The 21810-nt window shown below is 51.7% G+C and overlaps 1 protein-coding gene across 4 annotated transcripts in view; it reads left to right on the top strand.

Moving 5' to 3' along the window:
- The window catches only part of ANPEP (alanyl aminopeptidase, membrane), a 30347-nt gene extending 20381 nt beyond the window's left edge, over nt 1-9966 (top strand). For all 4 annotated transcript variants that reach the window (XM_081170127.1, XM_081170129.1, XM_081170128.1 and 1 more), the window contains exons 11-21: nt 719-891; nt 1143-1219; nt 2613-2752; nt 3899-3954; nt 5045-5192; nt 5448-5539; nt 6323-6433; nt 7390-7557; nt 8167-8307; nt 8417-8498; nt 9392-9966. In XM_081170127.1, the coding sequence (XP_081026253.1) occupies nt 719-891; nt 1143-1219; nt 2613-2752; nt 3899-3954; nt 5045-5192; nt 5448-5539; nt 6323-6433; nt 7390-7557; nt 8167-8307; nt 8417-8498; nt 9392-9541 (1338 nt within the window). In that variant the 3' untranslated portion in view covers nt 9542-9966. The remainder of the gene's footprint in view (nt 1-718; nt 892-1142; nt 1220-2612; nt 2753-3898; nt 3955-5044; nt 5193-5447; nt 5540-6322; nt 6434-7389; nt 7558-8166; nt 8308-8416; nt 8499-9391) is intronic.
- The last annotated feature ends 11844 nt before the right edge of the window (nt 9967-21810 follow it).

Here is a 21810-nt window from a genome sequence, read left to right as displayed (position 1 = left end):
AGAGACTTTCCTTTCCCTTGCTTGTGATGCTCAACAAGCCAGTGTCTCCTGTGCTAAATACTGGACTGACTTCATTCTCCAGAGAGGGAGGGAGGGAAGAAGAGAGCTTTTCATGGTAGCTTTTGTTCTTGGGCACTCTTTGCTTTCTGGCATGTGACCCTGTGCCAACAGCCCCCCTCCCTTTCCTTCTGCCTCTGCACACGACTTGATGGAGGAGGCTGAAAAGGGGAGGAACAGCTCCCTTATACCAAGTCAGAGTCTAGGTCAATCTAGATCAGTATTGTCTACACTGACTGGCAGCAGCACACCAGGGTTTCCAGGAAGGAAGTATCACCCAGCTGAGGATTGAACCTGGGACCTTCTGCATGCAAATCAGATGCTGAGCTTTGCCCTTTCCCCTTTCCCCTTAAATATTACCTTTGGGATTTTCAACAGAATTGGGTTATTTCCTGGTTGTCCATCCATAGCTATGAGGGCTAAACCCTTATGTGGGGCTGGAGGGCTCAGCCCTAGGCAGGCACATTGAAGCAACATAGAGTTTTGGCAAGGGGTGTGTGACTGTGGCCAGAAGCCACAGCTGAGTGTTTTGCATTGATTGCATCTGACAAAGCTTATGATGCCATAATGCGCTTGGTAGGCTTTGCATTGCCACAAGTCTTCTTGATTGTTTTTTTGCTATGAATCCCGGTGCCTCATTAACACTCCCTCCCTTGGACAGGCAGTAGATGAAGACAGGTTTGAACTCCCTGGCACAGTCAAAGAAATCATGGACCGGTGGACCTTGCAGATGGGCTTCCCAGTGGTGACTGTGGACACTGCTACTGGGAGCCTCACTCAGAAGCATTTCTTGCTGGACCAAACATCTGTTGTTAACCGAACCTCACAATTCAAGTAAGTAGGGAACCCTGAGCCACAGACTCCATGGAAAGGCCATATCCAGTCCAGAACGACCTGGAGGAAAGAGTCTGCTTGTGTCCAGAGCATTGTGGCCATTGGCAGTTCCTGGCAGGGCATCACTAGACTTCCTGGCCAGTGCACTCTCCTCCTCCTCCTCCTCCTCCTCCTCCTCCTCCTTGGAAGCCAAGAGACCTTTGGCTTGATTCAGAACAAGGGAGGACACACCTGTCTGTCTCTTTCTGCAGCTACACCTGGATCGTCCCTGTCTCCTCAATGAAGTCAGATAATCCAATACCCTTGTACTGGCTCACAAGCACAACAGGTACCCTTCACTGCGACCATCTTCCCAGCTTTACCGTGATGTCGCTGGGATTATTATTGCATTCAATTGACTTTTACTCAAAATACACCCATTGAAATTCATGGCCATAGCTAACTGAGGACCATTAATTTTCAAAGGGTAAAAGTTTGTTGAATACAACTTCTCCTCCTCCTCCTCCTCCTCCTCCTCCTCCTCCTCCTCCTCCTCCTCCTCCTCCTCCTCCTCCTCCTCTGTCTTCCCCTCCTCCTCCTTTAACGTATTACCAACCCTTCACCAACAGGCCCCAGGGCAGCTTACAGCTATTCAATATTCAATATTTAAAATAGCTAAGTTGCAGTCACAGGAGTAGGGCGGGTCCTGAAAACATGTATCTTGGGTGTGAAAGGCCAGGGTAAAGAGGTTCATCTTCAGCATACATGTGGGGAGGGAATTTCACAGCATACATGTGGGGAGGGATGCCACAGAGAATGCCTTCTTCTCCCATGTGTTCTGAACTGCAGACCCAAAGGAGGCCTCATGGGAGTGGTTGGGTGCAGGATAACAAAGAAGGATGCCCAAAATGCCAGAATGATCAGTTCTAGTGTTCTATTAAGAAGAAGGGTGTAGACTTGCAGCAAATCAGCCTGCCAGGTCTCCTAGCCTTTACAGATGTGGGACGGGCACCTCAGCAAGGGGACAGATTGTCCTCACCCAAGCAAACATTCATACATTTTTAAATACACAAAGCAGTATATGTCACTTTGTCTAGGACTTCTCATCGCTTCACCTGACTAGAGGAGACGACAGGTGGCAACTACCCAAATCTTACAGATAGTTCCCCTTTCTGGGCTGAGAGCCCAGCACCCAAGCCCATAGATAAGGATAACATCAAAGCAAAAAATATAAACATATATGAGTTCGTTGCTACAACTACTAATAAATTATGGGGTTATCTTGACTACTGAGATGGTGTTTGCAGAGCGTCCAGAACAGTTCACCTTTGGTTCAACACACACTGGGCCACCCCCACAAATTTCTGAGGGTGGAGGAACTACCAAGAGGGCCCTCTCTGCTGATCTTAGCACCTGGGAGGGTCTGCAGGGAACAATATATTAGGCTTTTCAGACCAAAGTACTGGGTCACCCCAACCTTGCAAGATGGTTGCTTGGTTGAGGCTTTTAAGTAAGTTTTGTAGTCAAGTAGGCAAAAGTGGCACCATACTATTCCCTGGCTAGCTAGAGAAGAGGGACAGCCATCCCCATTGCCAAGAGACGCCTTTCTAGCCATCTTTCCTAGAATCACACTTTGTAGCTGGGCCACTCTGAGCCCACATTGGCAGGGGGAGGGGAATTGGCTCTGGAGAATGGGTCTCTCTAGATCACACGCAAGGTCACCCCTCTCTCTCTTTTTGCAGCTCAGAACTCCAACTTCTCAATTGGGGCTGATCCTAACACGTGGCTGCTCCTCAACATTAACGTCACAGGATATTTCCGGGTGAACTATGACCAGGGGAACTGGGACAGGCTCCTGGACCAGCTGAAGACAGACCACCAGGTAGCCACAGACCTGGACTCCCTTCTTCCCCTCTCTACACAACCAGGGTCCCATTCATCTGAACACAGCCAGGAGCCCAGGCAGGTCTCCATCTCCCTCCAGTTCAACTTCTTCAAGGTTTAACTGGAGAGTCTGTGAGGCAAAGGCTCCCCCCCTTCTCCCCCACAGCCCTTGAAATTTGGTGACTGATGGAGGGGTGTGGGTGGGGTGGGGAAAATACTGTTCCTGACTCAGTATTAATTTATTTCATAAAATGTATACACTACTTGATTGCAAAAAAACCCCACACACCATCAAAGTAGCTTACAAAAGGTAAAACAGTAAAATCAAGGGTGGGAGGGAATTATTCTGCTGAAAATGGCTCCCAGAGTGGCTGACAACAACCAGTAGTGCTATAAGACTGACTTTGCTCTCAGGGTTAGAATCTAAGTGACATAGCACAAAAGGAAATGGGCTGTTTCAGACAGACTGGGAACCCCAAACCAGGGACTGGTCCGCAACTCTGAACTAGCAGGAAATGTCAGCAGTGTTCTGCCTTCATCATGAGTCTCGGGCGAATGTGGGAACCTGGCCTTGCAAGGAAGGTGGGGCCGGGCTCCCCTATGGCTGGATTTGGCTTGGTCTAACACAGAGGTTTTCAACCTTTTTGAGTCCACAGCTCCCTTGACCAATTACAGTACATTCTTTCTCTGGCACCCCTGTGGGGCTCAGGAGCCTAGTTATGTCACCCCTTGCCAGCAGAGCTGGCAGCCTCTCACCCTTTTTCACACACCCTCCCTTGTGGAGTGTTCCCTCATCCTCGTCTCCTCTCCTCTCTCCTTGGGAGTCCCGAGGGCAGCTGCTGTTGCCGTGCCTGGTCTCTGAGCTGCCCCCACCCCAAAGAGAGGTGCCTCCCAGAAGCACCATTCGCCTGTGGAGCAGACGTAAGAGGGCATCAGAGGAGGGAGGAAAGGAAAGAGGGATAGAGGCCAGTGTTGCCCACAGCACCCCTGACCATCATTCAAGGCACCCCAGGGTGCCACGGCACACTGGTTGAAAACTACTGGTCTAATGTTTCAGCTCCCTTCCTGCCCTCACCCTTTCCTACCAGCCTGCCCCTCCCTCCTGTTCCTCCCATCCTGACCAGCAACTTCTGCTGCTTTCCAGAAAATCCCAATTCTTAACCGTGCTCAGCTGATTGATGACTCCTTCAACCTGGCCAGGTGAGACTTTGGGTTACCTACAGCTCCCCTGTATCTGGGAGTCACTAATCTCCATATACACCCGCAACGCCATTCAAGCCAAACCTCTGTCCAAGTGCCCTCTGGTGGCGTATGAGGATACAGCAGGGTTCTTGTGCTGCTTGGATGCAGAAGTGGCTATTGTCGGTGATCTCAGGTCCAACCTGCCTGGTCCTTCCTGGGCTGGTCTCTGGAACCAGCGAGCCAGTCTGGAGTTGACGCACATACCCCCACCCACTTATGTGGAGTGTGCATGCTCTCATTTTTCCAAGACACCCAGGCTTACTGCTGCTCTTGTGTAAAATCGAAAGAGTGTGAGGTGCCAGAGCTTGTCTGCCCAGAAATTTCCCCTTGCAAAGGTCCATTGGATCCCCTAGTAGTGACAGCAGGGCATTTTGCCCATGCTCAGGAGCTTCACATCTTCCTGGGCCAGCCTTCTACATCCTGATGCCTCTGGATGTTTTGGATTACGGGCACTTTCAGACTGTTGCAGCTTTTGCATGGGATTCAGTCACATCTTTGCAAATTTGGATTGCCTCATTATATTGACTGAGAGTTTTGCACAGCCAAAGCTGCTCTCCCAAAAGAAACTGGCTTTTTGCAAGAAGGGAAGTGATGAGGAAACAAGTAACTGCACATTTATTCAAAATTCAGTGTAAACTATTTAATTTAATCCATTCAACAAAATGGATGGACTCAAACCAGTGATGCCAGCTTTTCAAATTCTGATAGTCATTTACACCTTCACCACCCACTTAACCCTAACCCCTTGCCTCTTAGTACCCCCTAGGCAATCCTCCCCCAGAGCACCCTCATTGGGAATCACTGGTCTAAAACACCTGGAGGGCTCTAGATTGCAAAAGGCTGCATAAGTCTCACTGCTGGCACTGCAAACAGGACTCTGGGTTAGGTTTTGATCCAAGAATTGTGGGGGTGGGGTGGGTGTGGGTAATGACTTCCTGTGGTCTTGGTGGCCTTAAATGCAGGGCTGCGGATCTGTGCAGGGGATGGGAGGGCCCCCACCAGTCTGTTCCACACACACCCTCCACCCAAAGCGGTCTCAATCTTCCAGGGCAAATTACACCAGCACGGAGCTGGCCCTGAACACCACCCTCTACCTGGGGAATGAGAGAGACTACCTGCCCTGGAGTGCAGCACTCAGCAACCTGGGCTACTTCCAGCTCATGTTCGACCGCAGCCAGGTGTATGGGCCCATGCAGGTGAGCTCTGGTCATGGTAGGCATGGGTGGGGTTCCAGGGACGTGGGGTGCCAGGTGGGCTGGGAGGGAGGAGGAGAGAGTGTCACTCCTGCACCCTCTGAGAGCTCCCCCCCAGCCTCACCCTACAAATGGGGAAGGGCATTCCCAGCCTAGTGCTAATCAGGGATGGAGTTGGGCAGGGGGCTACAAGGCAGGCATCGGTCCATTTCTTTCTTAGAGAGAACGTTGCTGCATTGTTCTCCTCTCCCTCTGCAGAAATACATCCAGAAGCAGGTCACTCCTCTGTTCAATTATTATAAGAACCTCACCGCTAACTGGACCAAAATCCCAGATGGCCTGATGGACCAGTGAGTTTCCTTGGAACGAGGGGAAAGTGTCAGGGGGGCACTGGAGGGGCTAGGCTGGGGTTGACAACTGGCCTGCTTGGGGCAGGAGGACCCTCAAAGGAGGGGCTGAGCAGGTTTGGCTAATCTTACTGGCCAAGTGTCTCTGCAATGCAGCACCGGGGGGGGGGGGGACTCTGTTGCCTCTTGCTCCTCTTTTCAGTTCCCACTTTGGCTCTGGGCAGAGGGGAGGTGGGAAGATAAGCCTCCATCCCATCATTTCACAGTGCCAGGGGAAAAGGCTGAGAGGCTTCCTCTGTGCCCGAGGAATGGTGCTCCAAGCTGGGAACATACTGTGCCTGGGATTTCCAGGTCCAAGCTGCAGCCAGGAGGCCTCCTGGGTTGCTCTTCTCTCTAGCTCCAAGTCAGAGAACCACCAAATTGTAGAGCTGGAAAGGACCCAAGCTTTATGAGGAATGGCTGAAGGGACTGGGTAGGTTTAGCCTGGAAAAGAGGTGACTGACAGGAGATATGATAGCCATCTTCAAATACCTTAAGTGCTGTCACGTGGAAGATGGAGCAAGCTTGTTTTCTCCTGTTCTGGAGGGTTAATCTCGAACCAATGGCTACAAGTTACAAGAAGGGAGACTAAACATCAGGAAAAACTTTCTGACGCTAAGAGCTGTTTGACAGTGAATTGGTCTCCCTCAGGAGGTTGTGGACTCTCCTTCCAACTCTAATATTCTATGATTCTATGACCTCAAGGTTCATCCAGTCTAACCCCCTGAGTTTCCTTTCCTTGCCCAGGTACAACGAGATCTCTGCCATCAACACAGCCTGCTCCTTTGGCATCTCTGAGTGCCAGAACTTGGCCAGTGACTTGTTCAACACTTGGATGAATGACCCCAGCAATAACCCGTAAGTGTTTGTGGCTGTGCCTGAATGGTCCAGGACAGACCTCTGGGGAGCCCTCCGCCCCTTGAGCAGACCAATCCCTCAGGCTGGTTTGGGGTCACATCCACACCAAACCATGAAAGCACATTTGTAGAACTTTAACAGTCACTGCTTCCCCAGGAAAATCACAGGAACTGTAGTTTACCCTTGACAGAGCTATGATTCCCGCTACCCCTAAGAAACTACAGTCCCTATGATTCTTTGCAGGAAGCCACGTGCTTTAAGTGTGGAAGTGACCCTCGCTTTTTCCAAATGTAAAAGTTGCAATCAGATACATCATTTCCAGTAACGCCCACAGAGCACAGAGAGATTTACTTCCAAGTAAGCATGCACACGGTTGCATTGGAGAGGCAAATCCTCTAGATCAAAGTGTAACAGCAGTGCCTTTTTAGGCCAGTCAGGCAAGTTTGCCTCTCTGTTTTGTTTTCAAAGAAATTCCACTCCTGCAGGATCTCAGGACACTCGAGTGATCCGTGTGTTCTCAGCTGCTGCTTTGCCAGCTAATCATAAATTTAGTTTATTTATTTAGCAAGTTTTATATGCCGCTTAATCAAAAACAAATACATTTCTAAGAGTGGTTTGCAGACTAGTATTATTATTGTTTATTTATATCCCTCTTTTCTCCTGGACCAGGGCTCAAGGTGGCTTACAAATAAAAATTGCGGAACAAAGCTAAAATAAAAGAACTAAAAATCATTAAAAATCAACTAAACACCAATAGGATTAAAACAATATATATATATAAATAAATCCATTAAAAATAGGATCTGTTAATAACAGCAATAAAATAGTAGCATAAAATATTCACTGGCGTGTAAATGCATATCTTAAGGGCATAAAATGAGTATTTTAAATTGTAAACCAGAAAATTTAATACAAATTATGCAGAAAATGAATCGTTTCTTCATTCTCGCCTTCAGGATCGCACCCAACCTGCGCTCTGCCATCTACTGCAGTGCCATTTCTACAGGTGGGGAGGAGGCCTGGGACTTTGGCTGGCAGATGTTCCTGAATGCCACCGTGGTGTCTGAGGCTGACAAGCTCCGTTCTGCTTTGGCCTGCAGCCAGGAGCCCTGGATCCTCCAGAGGTGAGGTGGCCCCAGCCGGACAAGGCCCTTGTAGGGTGTGGAGGTGGGGATGGGGAGGATGCGCCAGGCTTCTTCAGAACCTAGGGACGAGCAGGGGCCAACCTTCCTCTGGTCAGGCCTGTGGCCCCTTTCCCCTGGGAGATGCACTCCCAGGAAGCAAGCGTCAAGGGGCAGATGTGGTCTTCAAGGACTGAATAAGGTGGAGTGAGGGCCAGGTTTCAGCCAGGAGAGGGTCAGCCAGTGGCGCCAACTTGGGCCCGCTTTCACTGTGATGGGATGACATTGCAGCGCAGTGCGAGCACATGCGCTCCAGAGCCACAGCAACGCCTGAACCAGGGCCTGAGCCTCCACCGTGGGATCTCTGTCTGCCACACGGCCTCCACCTACAGCTGCAGTGGGCCCCAACAGAGGCCCATGGCAGAGGTGCAGGCCCTGGCCTAGTCGCCACTGAGGCGCCTGAATGCCAGAGGTAATGCAGCGGTGGTGGTGGTGGTGGTGGTGGGGAGGTTGGGCAAGGGTGAGGTTTTGTGTGTGACCAGACCCCCAGGGTCCCCTGGAGTTGCTGCCAGTGGTGCCAGCTGAAGGACCTGCCCCCATCCGGTTCCACAGGTACCTTGAGTTCTCGCTGGACCCCACGAAAATCCGCCGTCAGGATGCCACGTCCACCATCATCAGCATCTCCCGCAACGTGGTTGGGCAGGGCCTTGTGTGGGACTTTGTCCGCGCCAACTGGAAGACGCTCTTTAACCAGTGAGTGGGGTGATTTGAGCTGGTGACAGGGGAGGGGCATTGGTTGTGTGTGTTTGTGTGTGCCCAGGCTCACCCTTTCCTCCCGTTACCCCCCTACCCACCAAACCAGGTACGGCGGAGGCTCCTTCTCCTTCTCCAACCTGATCCAGGCGGTGACGCAGAGATTCGCTTCCGACTTTGAGCTCCGGCAGGTAAGGACCGTATACAGTTGGAGGAGCAGGAGGGAGGCCTGTGCAGAGTGTGGGTGGGGGGCAAACACCTTGATGAGCCAGAAGCCATGACCCTTCGCAGGCCACCCAAAGGATGCCAGGCACTGAGCAGAACACCCAAGGCTTGGTGGGGTGCTGGAAAAACTGCCCTATGGATCTGGGCCACAGCCTCCCCCAATTCCACACCATCACATCTGTCCTCCACTTGTTTGAAGTGGGGGTTTCCAACCTGCCCTGGGCAGCCACACTTTAATCAATAAGGGTTATAGCGTAAATTAAGCAACTGATTTTTTTAAAAAACAGGATTTTTTTTAAAGGGGCTGCTCAGGTGAATTGCACATCCATCCTCTCCCCCCACCCCCCACCCCACTCACCCCTGTGGCTACTGTTGTGTTCATTCTTTTTCATTTTAAATATATTACTTGCCTTCCACTAGCAGGTCCCAGGGCAGGTTGCAACAATTTAAGATTAAATGTTAAGAAGTGGGCCAATTCTTTACAAAACAAAATGGGTTCTGTTCTATATGGGTTGCTCACGTAGCAAAGGATGGTGTTGGTTACCCCAGTGTAACGCACATGGCACTTTTTAGTTAAAAAGCCACAATTGCTTATTTATATTCCACCTCCCCTCCAAAGTGGAATATACGTAAATGTGATAGATAATTCATCCGCACAACCACCCTGCAAGGTAGGTTAGGCTGAGAGAAACTGGGGCTGGTCCCCAAGGTCATCCAGTGAGCTTCTTGGCTGAATGGGGGGGGGGTGTGGATTCGAACCCAAGTCACCCAGGTCCTAGTCCAGCATTCTGACCACTTCCTCACACTCTCCGATGATAACAGTGACGACCCCCTGCCTGCTTTCTCTCCCTCCCGGCAGCTGGAGCAGTTTAAGGCAGACAACGCGGATGTGGGCTTTGGCTCAGGGACACGAGCGCTGGAGCAGGCCCTGGAGAAGACGAAGGCCAACATTCAGTGGGTGGCTGCGAACAAGGAGCCTGCCCTGAAGTGGTTCCAGAGCCAGCTGTGAAGGTCTGGGGGATCAGGCTGAGGTTGTCCGCAAGCAGTTTTGCTGCCTGTCTTTCCACGTTGCTCTGGAGTCCCCCTTTACTGCCAAAGCTGTCTCTTCTCCCCCATCCTTGTGAACCTCGTCCTGCTCCTTCCTGGCCACTGAAGAGGCCTGGCCGTGTCCACCACCCCAGATTCCTTTCTGCCCTGGGGCAAACGGGCCACGCTTGCTTCTTCGCACTGCCCAGAAGCCTCTTCTCTTGCACTGCCTGTTTCCACATTTGCCTCAGGGGTCCTGGGAGGGGGGAGGGAGGGGAAAGAGAGAGGGGTCCCCCTCTCGACCATGGTGATGTTCCCCCACCCAGAAAGCTCTGTATATTTTTATACCCCTAACTTTATAAATTTTTAAACCCTAACTTTATAAATTAAAAATAGTATCCTGAATTACCGGTATATGCCCAGGCTGTTCTTTAATTTATTAGTGGGAGGGGTGGGGTTCTCTGTAGCTCTGTGTATCCCCCCCCCAAAAAAATATCTTTGTGAATTGAAAGAGACCAAGTCTTTGGGGTTGGGGAGTGGGAAAGAGAAAGAGAGAGAGAGAGAGAGAGAGAGAGAGAGAGAGAGAGAGAGAGAGAGAGAGAGAACCTAAATCAGTGGTTCCCAAACTTTTTCAGGCCACTTTCCCTTGGTTCCATAAACTCATCCCCAGTGCAGTGCTCTACCCTATAAAAGCTGCTTGCACTACTCACTTAGGAAGATAATAACACAATAAAATTCAAAGCAGTAACAATTAATTGCACGTTTATTCAAAATCCAAGTAAAACCATTAAGTTTAATTAATTCAACAAAATGGATGAAATTGATCCGGTGATACCAGCTTTTCAAAGTCTGATAGTCATTTACACCACCAGCATCCCTGGCTGCCCCCTTGCCTTTTAGCAGCCCCCTGGGGAGGGGGCAGTTCTGCCTACTTTGGGAACCGCTGGTCTAAAACAAACAAAAATAACCTTGGATTCAAGCAAGAAGATTGCCGCTTATTAATCATACAAGGTTTTTTTTTGCTACTTTTAAGTGTGTGGCCTTGTGGATCCTCACAACAACCCTATGAGGTAGGGTAATGGCCGGACAGAGAGGGCTCAATGCGTTTGTGGTTGAGCAAAGGTTTGAAGAACCCAGCAGGCACCTGGACGCCAAGTCCCCAACTGCGCTTGCTGCAGTCAGAGTGGGTCTTTGGACTGGAAACCTCCAGAGAGAGAAGATGCTGCTGTCCTGATTGTGCCCCAGCATTTGGGAGCTCTGAAGAAGAGAATCTCCTGCTGATGGGGACGAGGATGCCTTCAGTGCAGGTGGAGGGTGCTCAGGACAACCACAGGACCTCCTCCTTTGCTGTGGCTTCTCCTCTGTGGCTGCTTCTCACCCAGCAGGCTCACCCTCTTAAGGTCTGGCTGCTCCACAGGAAACCACAGGAAGGGTGCTGGGTGGGGAGGTTCCAAGTAGCTCTGTAGGTGCCGTCCTGAGGAAGCCAAGAAAGGAGTCACAGGTGGGCAGGGAGAAGCAGCTATCAGGCAGCACTCTGTCGGGTGAACTTAGTTCTGGGACCTATTGATGTTATTTTTATAAATTATAAATATATATTAATTGCATTTATACCCCCCTTTCCCCCCCTTTGGTTATTCACCACAACAGCGCTCAGGCTAGTCTGAGAGCGAGTGACTGGCCAAAGGTCCCCCAGTGAGGTTCATGGCTGAGTGGGGATTTGAACCCTGATCTCCTAGGTCCCAGTCTGACACTTCCACCAGTATACCACACTGGGGTACGGACGCTGCGTGTAGAAATGCACTGCAATTACTAGGACTCTTTGTTGTTTATCCCTCTTCCCTCTACATTCCTTATACTGAGCAATTTGCAGCGTATAGCAATATTTCATGCTTTTTAAAGATGCACTCGCCAGAAAAATAAGTAAATAAAAAACATACCAAGTTGTCTATACCTTATAAAATATGGACTGTTCCATTACACATAATAACATAGAACTAGATATATATATCAGAGGATAAGAAAATTTATTGAGGGCTCTTTCATTCTAGGAGAATAGAAAAAAATCAGGACTGTTCATCTGAAGAAAGGCATGGCTAAAGACCCTTTATAAAAAAGGGTGCATGCAAATCATAAATAGGGTTTTATCATTTCACATGGTACTGGATTTAGAAACCATCAAGGCCTGGTTTACTCTGCACATGCTCAGGGAAATGCATGTTTTCCATATATTCCAGAGCTGGAACTTCTTATTCAAATCCCAGCCAGTCCTGGCTCAAATGTAGTTCAGAGCCTGGGAGGCGGGGAAACCAAATCCCCCCTCCCCTTGGCTGTATCTTTAATTAATTAACATTTTTATTGTTCCCAAGGGTGGGTTTCCAGCAATACGGTATCCAGTTACGAAATGAAAACAAGTAAAGCCGTAGCAACCCTCTGCCTGCTTCAGAGAGATCTAGCAGCCTCCCACTTCCATCCGTGGGGCACTCGTGTCAGCAGCAACCCACAGTCAGGGCTGGGGAACCCGCAGGAGGTCAAAAGCCACGTGGCGATCACCGCCTGGCGCAACAGCGTCTGCTCACCAGGAGATGCAAAGGACTTTCCCCCCCACAAGGGGGCAGCCTGCTCTCTTCGCTGCAGCAAGGAAACCAGCGGGGTGGGTGTGTGTGTGTTCCTCCGGGCCAGCCTTCTCCACCCTGCAGCCCTCCAGATATTTTTGTCTACATCTCTTATCAGCCCCAGGGTCATCCTACAGCCGTGTTGGCTGGGGCTGATGGGACTTGCAGTCGAAAACATCTGGAAGGCACTAAGATGTCTTTGGACATACAGTGGTGCCTCGCAAGACGAAATTAATTGGTTCCGCAAGTTTTTTCTTCTTGCGAGTTTTTCGTCTTGCGAAGCACGGTTTCCCATAGGAATGCATTGAAAATCAATTCATGCGTTCCTAGGGAAACCGCTTGCCAGGCTGGTGGTGCGGAGAAGGGCTTTTCTCCGCACCGCAAGCCTTCAGGACAGGTACGGGAACAGAGGGGAAGGCGCGCAGCGCTTTCCCTCTGTTCCCGGGGCTTGCGTGGGAGGAGGGTTTTTCCTCCCCACCGCAAACATTCAGAACAGCATTCTGAATGTTGGCGGTGGGAAGGAAAACCCTCCTCCCACCCCAAGTCTTCAGGAAAGCCATCCGATGCCGCGCGGCAGCATCGGAGCTTCGTTCTGATGCCGCGCTGCGGGAGGAGGCGTTCCCCCCCCGCCGCCCGGCATCGGAGCTTCGTTCCGATGCCGCGCGGCGGGAGGAGGCGTCCCCCCCCGCCGCCCGGCATCGGAGCTTCGTTCCGATGCCGCGCGGCGGGCGGAGGTCCGAGGACAGTGGGGAAGACGCGCTGCGCTTCCCCGCTGTCCCGGAGATTTCCCTATGGGCTGTCGTCTTGCGAGGCAAGCCCATAGAGAAATTCGTTTTGCGAAGCGCCTCCAAAACGGAAAACCCTTTCGTCTAGCGGGTTTTCCGTCTTGCGAGGCGTTCGTCTTGCGGGGTACCACTGTATTAATTGGTTAAAAATACATCCCAGCAGCCTTCTTCGTACTGCAACCCAGGGCAGCTGACAAACAACATCAGAGCCAAATGCACAAATCAGCGTTTGTGCGCAAAAATCAACAAAGCCAACAAGACACAATGGTGGAGACAAACAAAGGGAGAAAAGAGGTGTTCTTGTCCATTGACAGCACATGTGTTTCTCTCCCTACTGAGTACCACTGCACAGCCACACAATCTGGGAGGATCCGATTTCTCCCAAAGCCAGCCTGCCTGTAGGCACCCTGGGCTGCTCCTATACCAGTGGCGTAGCGTGGGGGGTGCAGGGGGAGCCGGCCGCACCGGGCGCAACATCTGGGGGTTAGGGTTAGGGGTGCAAATCCACGGGTTAGGGGGCGCAAATTACTTGCCTTGCCCCGGGTACTGACAACCCACGCTACGCCACTGTCCTATACCCCCTTCCCCGGTCCCATAAGGCAAGACAGGTGGGAGGTTGTCTTGCAGGTTCCCGTGCCTGATGGGGGTGGGGTGGTGGTTGCCCATGTGCTGCCAGTCTTGGGTAGATGCTTTTCAAAAGCATTGGTGCCAAGGCAAGCGGCAGTTTGGGACTTGCAGGAAGTCTAGCGTACTGGAATGTGGTCCTGAGCAGGGAGGGAGCCCCGGCGAGGCAAAAGGGCAACGGGCCCTGGCAGGGGTTGAGAGGGGGCACTTTGCCAGGAGGAGAGGCACCCCCATGCAGCACCTACCTTGCAGCCAGGTGGCTCTTCAAGGTCCCAGGCTGGCCCTTCCCAGGTGACAACAGGAGCATCTGCTGCTGTTTGCTCCCCAGGCCAGACTCTGCCTGGTTTGTCCATGGGCAACCTCATGCAAGGTGAGGGAGAGCAAGGAGTCCTCTGCAGCTCAGGAGAGGCCTGGATCTGAAGAGAGGGCGCTGGAGGCCCCCAGGTTTCTGCAACGGCAGCAGGAGTCTCATCCTGGAGGCCACAAGGAGGCAGTGGCCAGGTTCTAGAGTCGGGGACCTGGACCCCCTGACCCATTCTGATCAGGCAGGGTGGAGAGCCCATCCAAGTCTCAGGGGCTGGTTGGTCCTGGGCTGGGGACTCTGTGGTGTCCTGGTCTGACCTCCTTGCCTGGCAGCAGCCAAGCCCTGAGAAGCACAGGGGGCAGTGAGGCCGTGCCAGCACTGCCCTCTGTGCCAGTGCCTCCTCACTGAGGCCCAGCTGCTCAGAGAGGTGGGTGATGTAGCGGATGGCCAGGCGGAGTGTCTCAATCTTGGTCAGGCTCTGCCCAGCTGGTGCCACCGAGGTGGGCAGGTAGAGGCGCAGGGTGTGCAAGGCCTGGGCCAGGCGTCGCATGCGGTGCTTCTCTCTCTGGCTGGCACTCTGGCGCTGGCTGCCGGCAGCGAGGCATGATGCCCTCTGGGGTGCCCTGGCCTTTGGGAGCCAGCGGTGGGCCTGCTCTGGGACCAGGCTCCGGCTGTAAGCCGTGGAGGGGCTGCAAATGCCCACGGAGGGGGCAGAGCAGGAGCCGGCCTGGCCCCACGTCATGGCCCAGCTGGGGACAAGGAGGTCCTGGCCAAAGAGATGTGCTGGAGAGCCGGACATGAGTGGAGGACAGCGGCCACTTTGGCCTGGACGTGGGAGGGGTCCTCTTTATGCTGCCCTGGGAGGTGTGAAGTGGCACCTCGCAGGTTTGTGGGAGGGGTCAAAGGCCACAGGGGGGACCCCAGCCCTGGAGCTGTGGGAAAGGCGGCCTCATTTGCAAAGGTGTGACTTTTCGCTGCTCTGCTCCTGATCGTTGCCACCCTGGGCTTGGGAAGTGTGCAGAAGGCAATTCACACAGTCCTGTCAGCTGCTAATTCTCTTTCCAAGCCTCTCTTGGCTCCTACTGCCTCCCCTCCTTGGCCAGGGCTCCTGAGTAGTTGCCCTCGCAGCGAATATGAGGGGACCTTGACCTGCCTCCAAGGAGACCCGTCCTGCTCCCTCTTGCAGTGACTTCCCCAGCACCCCAAAATGTGCAAAGCTGTTTGCTGCAGGACCTGTAGATTTCTCTTCCCAGGAAGGTTCCACAAATCCAGAGGGAGAGAAATTGTCTTCCCTGACTTGGTTCCCTCCTATTGGACAGCATGGCCTTCATGGGAAAGGGAGAAAAGCTGTTCCCAGGCCCTTGTTTCTCCTTGCCTTGTATAGTACAGTGGCGCCTCGGGTTAAGTACTTAATTCGTTCCGGAGGTCCGTTCTTAACCTGAAACTGTTCTTAACCTGAAGCACCACTTTAGCTAATGGGGCCTCCTGCTGCTGCCGCGCCGTCGGAGCACAATTTCTGTTCTCATCCTGAAGCAAAGTTCTTAACCTGAAGCACTATTTCTGGGTTAGTGGAGTCTGTAACCTGAAGTGTATGTAACCTGAGGTACCACTGTATTCAGGAGAATAACATCATGTGGGATGCATATAGCACTGGGCCTTCCTCAGCCGCCTAACAGGTGAATGGTGGTGTGTTAATTAATGCTTCTGGGTGGGCAGGTAGCAGGTAGTGCTTAAGATGGTGCCCCAATTTCAGTGGTGGGCAGGGGAAGGCATGGTGGGAGTGGTGGGGTTGACCACCACCTGGGGCTGAGGCCTGGGTGTTTGGCCTCCGTTCCTCGTTCTAGCCCTCTCACTCCACCGGAGGTTACTGGCAGCATATCCACTGAACCCTCTGGCCTGGTGATGCTGTTGCTGGATGCCAAATCAATCTGTAATAAATCCATGCTCATTCACAATTTGATGTTGGGATAGATTGATCTCAGCATTCTGGTTCGAGCCCCACGTTGGTCAAAAGATTCCTGGATTGCAGGGGGCTAGATGATCCTCGTGATCCCTTCCAGCTCCATAATTCTGTGTTTGTGGATGAGTGGGCTGATCTGGCTTAGGCGAGGAAGCTGGGCAAACCTGACGTCACCCAGCTCTGCCCACCTGGTTTTTCAGTGATGCACCAAGCCAGACTGGGGGTTTGAGTCAGGGGTGTTGCTGTTGTCTATAGGAGCACCATCTTTTTGTTTGGGAAGCACCTGGTGCTGGGGTCAGAGAGACTGGTCCTGGTTACCTTGGGGATTGCCTGAACCCTTATAAATATCCCAACTTGATCACTGAGACCGTCTGCAGTATCAGCATCGGTCATTCCTCAAATTGGCGAGGCTTGTTTGGCAACAAGCAACTGAGCTCTTAGGTCCAGTCCTGTGGAACTCTCTGCCACTTGTGAGTCAGCAGGCTCCTTTTGTGCCAACTTTTAAATGCCTGCGGAAACCTATCTGTTCCACCAGGTTAACTGATGTCTGTTTTTAACTTTTCCTTATATGGCTTTATTGCTGTAAACTGCCGCAATATATTTTTCATGACACAGCAGTGTATAAAAATTTTCATAAAGAAACAAATAAATACATGAAAATAAGTTAAAGAGGACTTCTCCACTGCCTTCCTGAGAGCACATGCCCATGCCGTCTCATCTGTCAGTCGCTGGATTCTTCTCTACCTGCTGTAATCTTTTCTCCAAGATGAAAGCATAGATCTCCTTTTCCCCATTTTAACTCACAACAAGCCTGCAAGGCAGCTTCAGCTGAGAGTGAGTGACTGGCCCAAGGTCACCCAGGGAGCTTCATGGATGGGCAGGGATTTGAACCCTGGTCTGCCAGGTCCTAGTCCAACACTGCACTACCCTGGTGCTCATAGAATTGTAGGGTTGGAAGGCACCTGACCCAAGGGCCATCTAGCCCAACCCCCTGCAGTGCAGGAATCATGGCTAAGCTGTCAATCATGAAGGCTGTGTCATACCACCACCAACAGGAACAGGAGGCACCCCCAGTGGCTGGGAAGCAACAATAGGAGATGGCTATAGCACATGCATGGACTTACTATTAGGTTGGCCACCATGAGCCCGGGATGCTGAGCAATGTGGGCTTTGGCCTTGTTCCAGCTGCAGGACTCTTCTGAACCCCTTCACTTTGGACCTCTGCTGCCTGCCATTGCCAGGCAATCTGCCTCTGCCCTTCTGCAGCAGCAGGGCCCATGGATTCCCCCCCTCCCCTTCACACCTTGAATATCATTAGCTGTGGTGCAGCTAAACTGATCCAAAGTGGGGATTGAAATCTGCCCGGGGGGCCTCTTCACACTTCCCCAGGTCCTTATTTGGACAAGTGGAGGAGAGAAGGTCTTCACACTCAGCCCCCTTGCCCTGAGAAGCTGACCCACAAACAGATTTCCCAGGGCTTGGGAAAAGCTGCCAGAGATTGGGGTCCACAGGGTGGGAGGTGGTGTGGGAGAAAGCCAGGGGGCGGGGGATGGACCCATACTCTGCAATGATCACTGGAGGCCTTTTCATCCCTGAGCTGGGCATTCCAAGCTGCTCTTTATCTGAAAAACCTCGGATGTGCACATCCTTAGCTGTTCCTTAGCCTTAGTCTTTTCTGTAATCAAAATGTACCTGCCTTGCAGGGGGGTTGGACTAGATGACCCTTGAGGTTCCTTCCAGCTCTGCAGTTCTATGATGACAAGGCCTCCCCAATTCAGTGTCCAAACTCTGAACTTTCCTTCTCTGTGTTAGTAGCTATACAGAACACCACGGCATAGGTGCCAACTCCCTAGGGCCCTGGGTGTTTCCTCCTTTAATCCCAACAACAACCCTGTGAGGTGGGTTAGGCTGAGAGGCGGTGACTGGACCATGGCCACCCAGTGAGATCAATGGCCAAGTGGGGATTTGAACCCTGTTCTCCCACACTCAATAACTACTACACCACACCAGTTCTAGTAATGCACAATTGTCAAATACAGTGGTACCTCGGGTTACAGATGCTTCAGGTTACAGACACTTCAGGTTACAGATTCAGCTAACCCAGAAATAGTACCTCAAGTTAAGAACTTTGCTTCAGGATGAGAACAGAAATCGTGCTCCGGCGGCACGGCGGCAGTGGGAGGCTAAAGTGGTACCTCAGGTTAAGAACAGTTTCAGGTTAAGAACTCACCTCCAGAAGGAATTAAGTTCTTAACCTGAGGTGCCACTGTAGTAAAGCCGTCCTCCTCTGTGCTGTGTGAAGTGGTCCCCCTTTTCCTCTGCTCTAAACCTGCTAACATTCAGCATCACTGGATCGTCCCACTGGGCTCTAGGATTATGAGAGAGAAAATATCTCTATCCACTTTCATCACACCAGGCATGATTGTATACATAGGTGGTAGGAGTCCCCAATACCCCCAAACCCTGAAAAACCCTGTGTGTGTTCTGCATGTACTAGAGGGTGTGCCCCAGAGGGTGCTCACCATTGCTCCTCCATGTTGGGCTCATCCCTCCTGTGCAGGTAAGGGGCTGTCACTCATCAGATACCTGACCTGGCAGCAGCCATCACCACAAAGATGCCCTATGCTCCATCCTCCACAAGGGACCCCCCCATCCAGCTCTCCCAGGATGCAGTGCTTGCATGGGGGTCTCTCCTGAGCCCACCAGTGCTTGCCCAGGTGTGCTGGTGTTTGTGTTCAGCTCTTGTTGTCTCATCACACTTCGCCCACGTCGGTATTTTGGAAGCTGCCTTTGCTCTGCGTTCCCTCTGGATCTTTTCCCCAAAAGGTCTGTTTCCCAGAACAGCAAGGCTGGGTTTCCCTGGCAACCTTTACACCAGGGGTGTCAAGGGCCTCCTGGGCAGGGCCTGGGAAAGCTGCCCCCCCCGCCCCGCTGTAGTCCGTCCAGCTGTTTCACACTCTGGGACTGTGGGCTCCAGAGCCTAGTCCAGGCCTCAAGGCAGAATCTGCTGGGAATGGGGGAGCAGGGTGTATGTGCGTGTTGCTCAGTTTGGAAAACTCAGTGCAATCAGGCCTGCAATGGAAAGTCACCAACACCATCATCTGTTTATTTGAATCCCACTTTCCCACAAAACTGTTCTCAAAGCGGCTCATAACATATCAAAGGAACAAGTATAGCCATTCAATAGATAGATTAGCAAAAATTAGGAATGACATCAACTATTAATATATATTTAAAAATCAATCCACACAAGTTTGCATAAAACAATACAAATAAACCAACCTAATTTAACAGCTTACATCTAAACAAGAGATAAGATTGTGCCTAACAAAGAAATAAAAATTAGTGTACAAATCTCCCACATTGCTCTAGATGCATCTATTTCCAACAGGTTTTTTACTGTGTTTTTATCCCAACTTTTCCCCAAGCAGCTCAAGATGGTGTACATGGTTCTCCCTCTACTTGTTTAATCCACACAACAAGCCTGCAAGGCAGGTTAGGTGGAGAGAGACAGTGGCTGGCCCAGGGTCACCCAGTGAGTTTCACGGCTGACTAGGGATTTGAACCCTGGTCTCCCGGGTCCTAGTTCAGTTCTCTAATCACTACACCACACTGTTTGGACTCAAGGCTCAATCTTCATAGATCCAGGGGCCCACCCTACTTCACATCTGGGGTATTGCAGACACCCGCACTCTGGCTCACACCCAGAGGAGCTTGATGGCCACTATTATCATGAGATCTCGCTCCACAGAGAGGCCAGTAAGTTTCATTCCACATCCTCCTAACAAGCTGCATCCATCCATCTGGGCTGGGGATGAATACTATGCAATAACTGATAATAAACTGAAGGAAACTCCTAACAAGTCAACAACCTTGAGGAAGGAGACTCCAGCTCTCTCTCTCTCCCTTTTGCCACCTGAAGTTTGAACCCTTGGGTATGCTAGAGGCTGCTTTGCTACCTCCTGGTGCTCCTCAAGATTTGGGTTGAGTGAGTGCATGTGCCCATATGCCAGTGGCAAACCTTTTTACCCTGTGAGCTGGGCAACCAGCAGGCATCCTTCTGCTCCTCCGCTGGCTGGCAGAGGAGGGGACCCAAAGTTTATTAGAGGGAGGGTGTGACTGGCCTGCTGGGCACATTCCTCAGGCCTCTCCCTGGCCTCCCTGGTGGTGCCAGGTCTCCAGGCTGGGAAACTGTACGCTGGATAAGAAGAGGCCTGATTCTTGAGGTCAGGGCTGATTCTGGTTTGACAGATCGGTATGCCATTCCCCAATAAAGAAGTCCTGAACTGAATTACAACCAAGGTGAAAATACAATAATAAAATGACAAAAACAGATTAGAAACAGATTGTACAATATATCCAAATATTGTTGGTGTTGCAAGAACACAAAATATGTATTTGCTTGATGGCAAAATAATGGCAAGGTTGGCTCCAGGTGGGCCTCTTTGGGGGAGAGCATTCTATATATGCAGAGGTGGTTGGGGCTACTCCAGAGAAGTCCCTGTGCAAGTGGCTGGTAGGTCCTCCCAGTGAGCAAAGAGGGGCTTCTGGAGGGGAATCCCTCCTGGCACTGTCTAGCTGAGGCCCTCAGGCTGGATTAGATACCGTGCAGGTTCCTGGCACTGGAGGCATTTTCCAGCCACAACAGAACATAAGTGACTTGGGGGCATAGTGTGTGCCATGCACAAAGAGCCATACAGATCAGTGGGAGGCCTACCTTGCAAGGGTGTTGGAAGGGCAAATGATGCTTACGCTGACTGTACCCTGAAAAAGGAAAGGCTAAATCACATGCACCAAGGAGTGACTAGTTAGGAGAGAAACTTGCTTTGCATCACACTCCTTAGGGGCAGGGAGCACAAACCATGTGACTATCAGTCCTTGGACCAAGCCTGGGATTCCCCAACCTGGCGCCCTCCAGCTGATGTGAGTAGTAGTCCAAAAACTCTGGAGGGCACCAGATAGAGGGAGGCTGATCTAGTCCTCCTTTGGCTGAGGAGGGGCTCCATTTTGTCCCTGGCCTGTGGCGGGGCAGGGGGCTGCTGCAGACCCTGAGGCCTGCCTTTGCATGTGGCACTTGCTGCCCTTGGGCGCTGCTTTGGCACCTGGGAGCCCCTTCCAATGCCAGTGAGGTTTCCTTTGTTCCCTGTCAGTCAGACTCATGTCTCATCCCACCTGCCCAAGTTGAGGCGCCCCATTCACCCCCCATAAGAAGCAAGGGCCCATTTAGTAGAGTATCCTGTTCTCACAGTGGGCAGCCGGACTCCTATTACGGGAAGCCCGCTAGCAGGACCTGAGCACAAGAGCACGCTTCCCTCCGGTGGCTTCCGGCAAATCCAATTCCATCTTCAAATATATCTCAAGGGCTGTCACATGGAAGATGGAGCAAGTCTGCCCCGGAGGCTAGGACCCAAACCGATGGATTCAAGCTACAAGAAAGGAGATTCCAAGGAAACATCAGGAATAACTTTCTGTTGGTAAGAGTTGTTCAACAGTGGAACGGACTCCCTCGGGAGGTTGTGGACTCTCCTTCATTAGAGGTTTTTAAGCAGAGGTTGGATGGCCATCTGTCATGGATGCTTTAGCTGAAATACCCGCATTGCAGAGGGTTGGACTAGATGACCCTTGGGGTACCTTCCAACTCTGCAATTCTATGATTCTATTATTCTTTTAAAGCCACGAAAGTTGGTGGTCACGAGGGCCTCCTGCGGGAGGTAGTTCCACAGTTTTAATTAGGCACTGCGTGAAAAAAATAATCGCTTTTCTCCTGAAACTTGTTGCGAGTGGATTAGGGTCTCTTAGAGAAGGGAAGGGGCGTCCCCAACGTCCCCAAAGAGGACCCCCCGCGGCCGGGGTGGTACTCCCTCCCCCCCCGTTCAAAGGGCCCGGCTTTGATGCGCCGCTGGGCTTCGCGGAGGTGCCAGTTCACACCTTCGGGCCGGCATAAAGGCCAGCGGCCGCCTCGGCGTC

This window comes from Podarcis bocagei, assembly GCF_964188305.1.
Source record: "Podarcis bocagei genome assembly, chromosome: 14".
NCBI lineage: Eukaryota > Metazoa > Chordata > Lepidosauria > Squamata > Lacertidae > Podarcis > Podarcis bocagei.
Note: the sequence above shows the minus strand (reverse complement) of the source record. Positions and strands in the feature narration are given on the sequence as shown.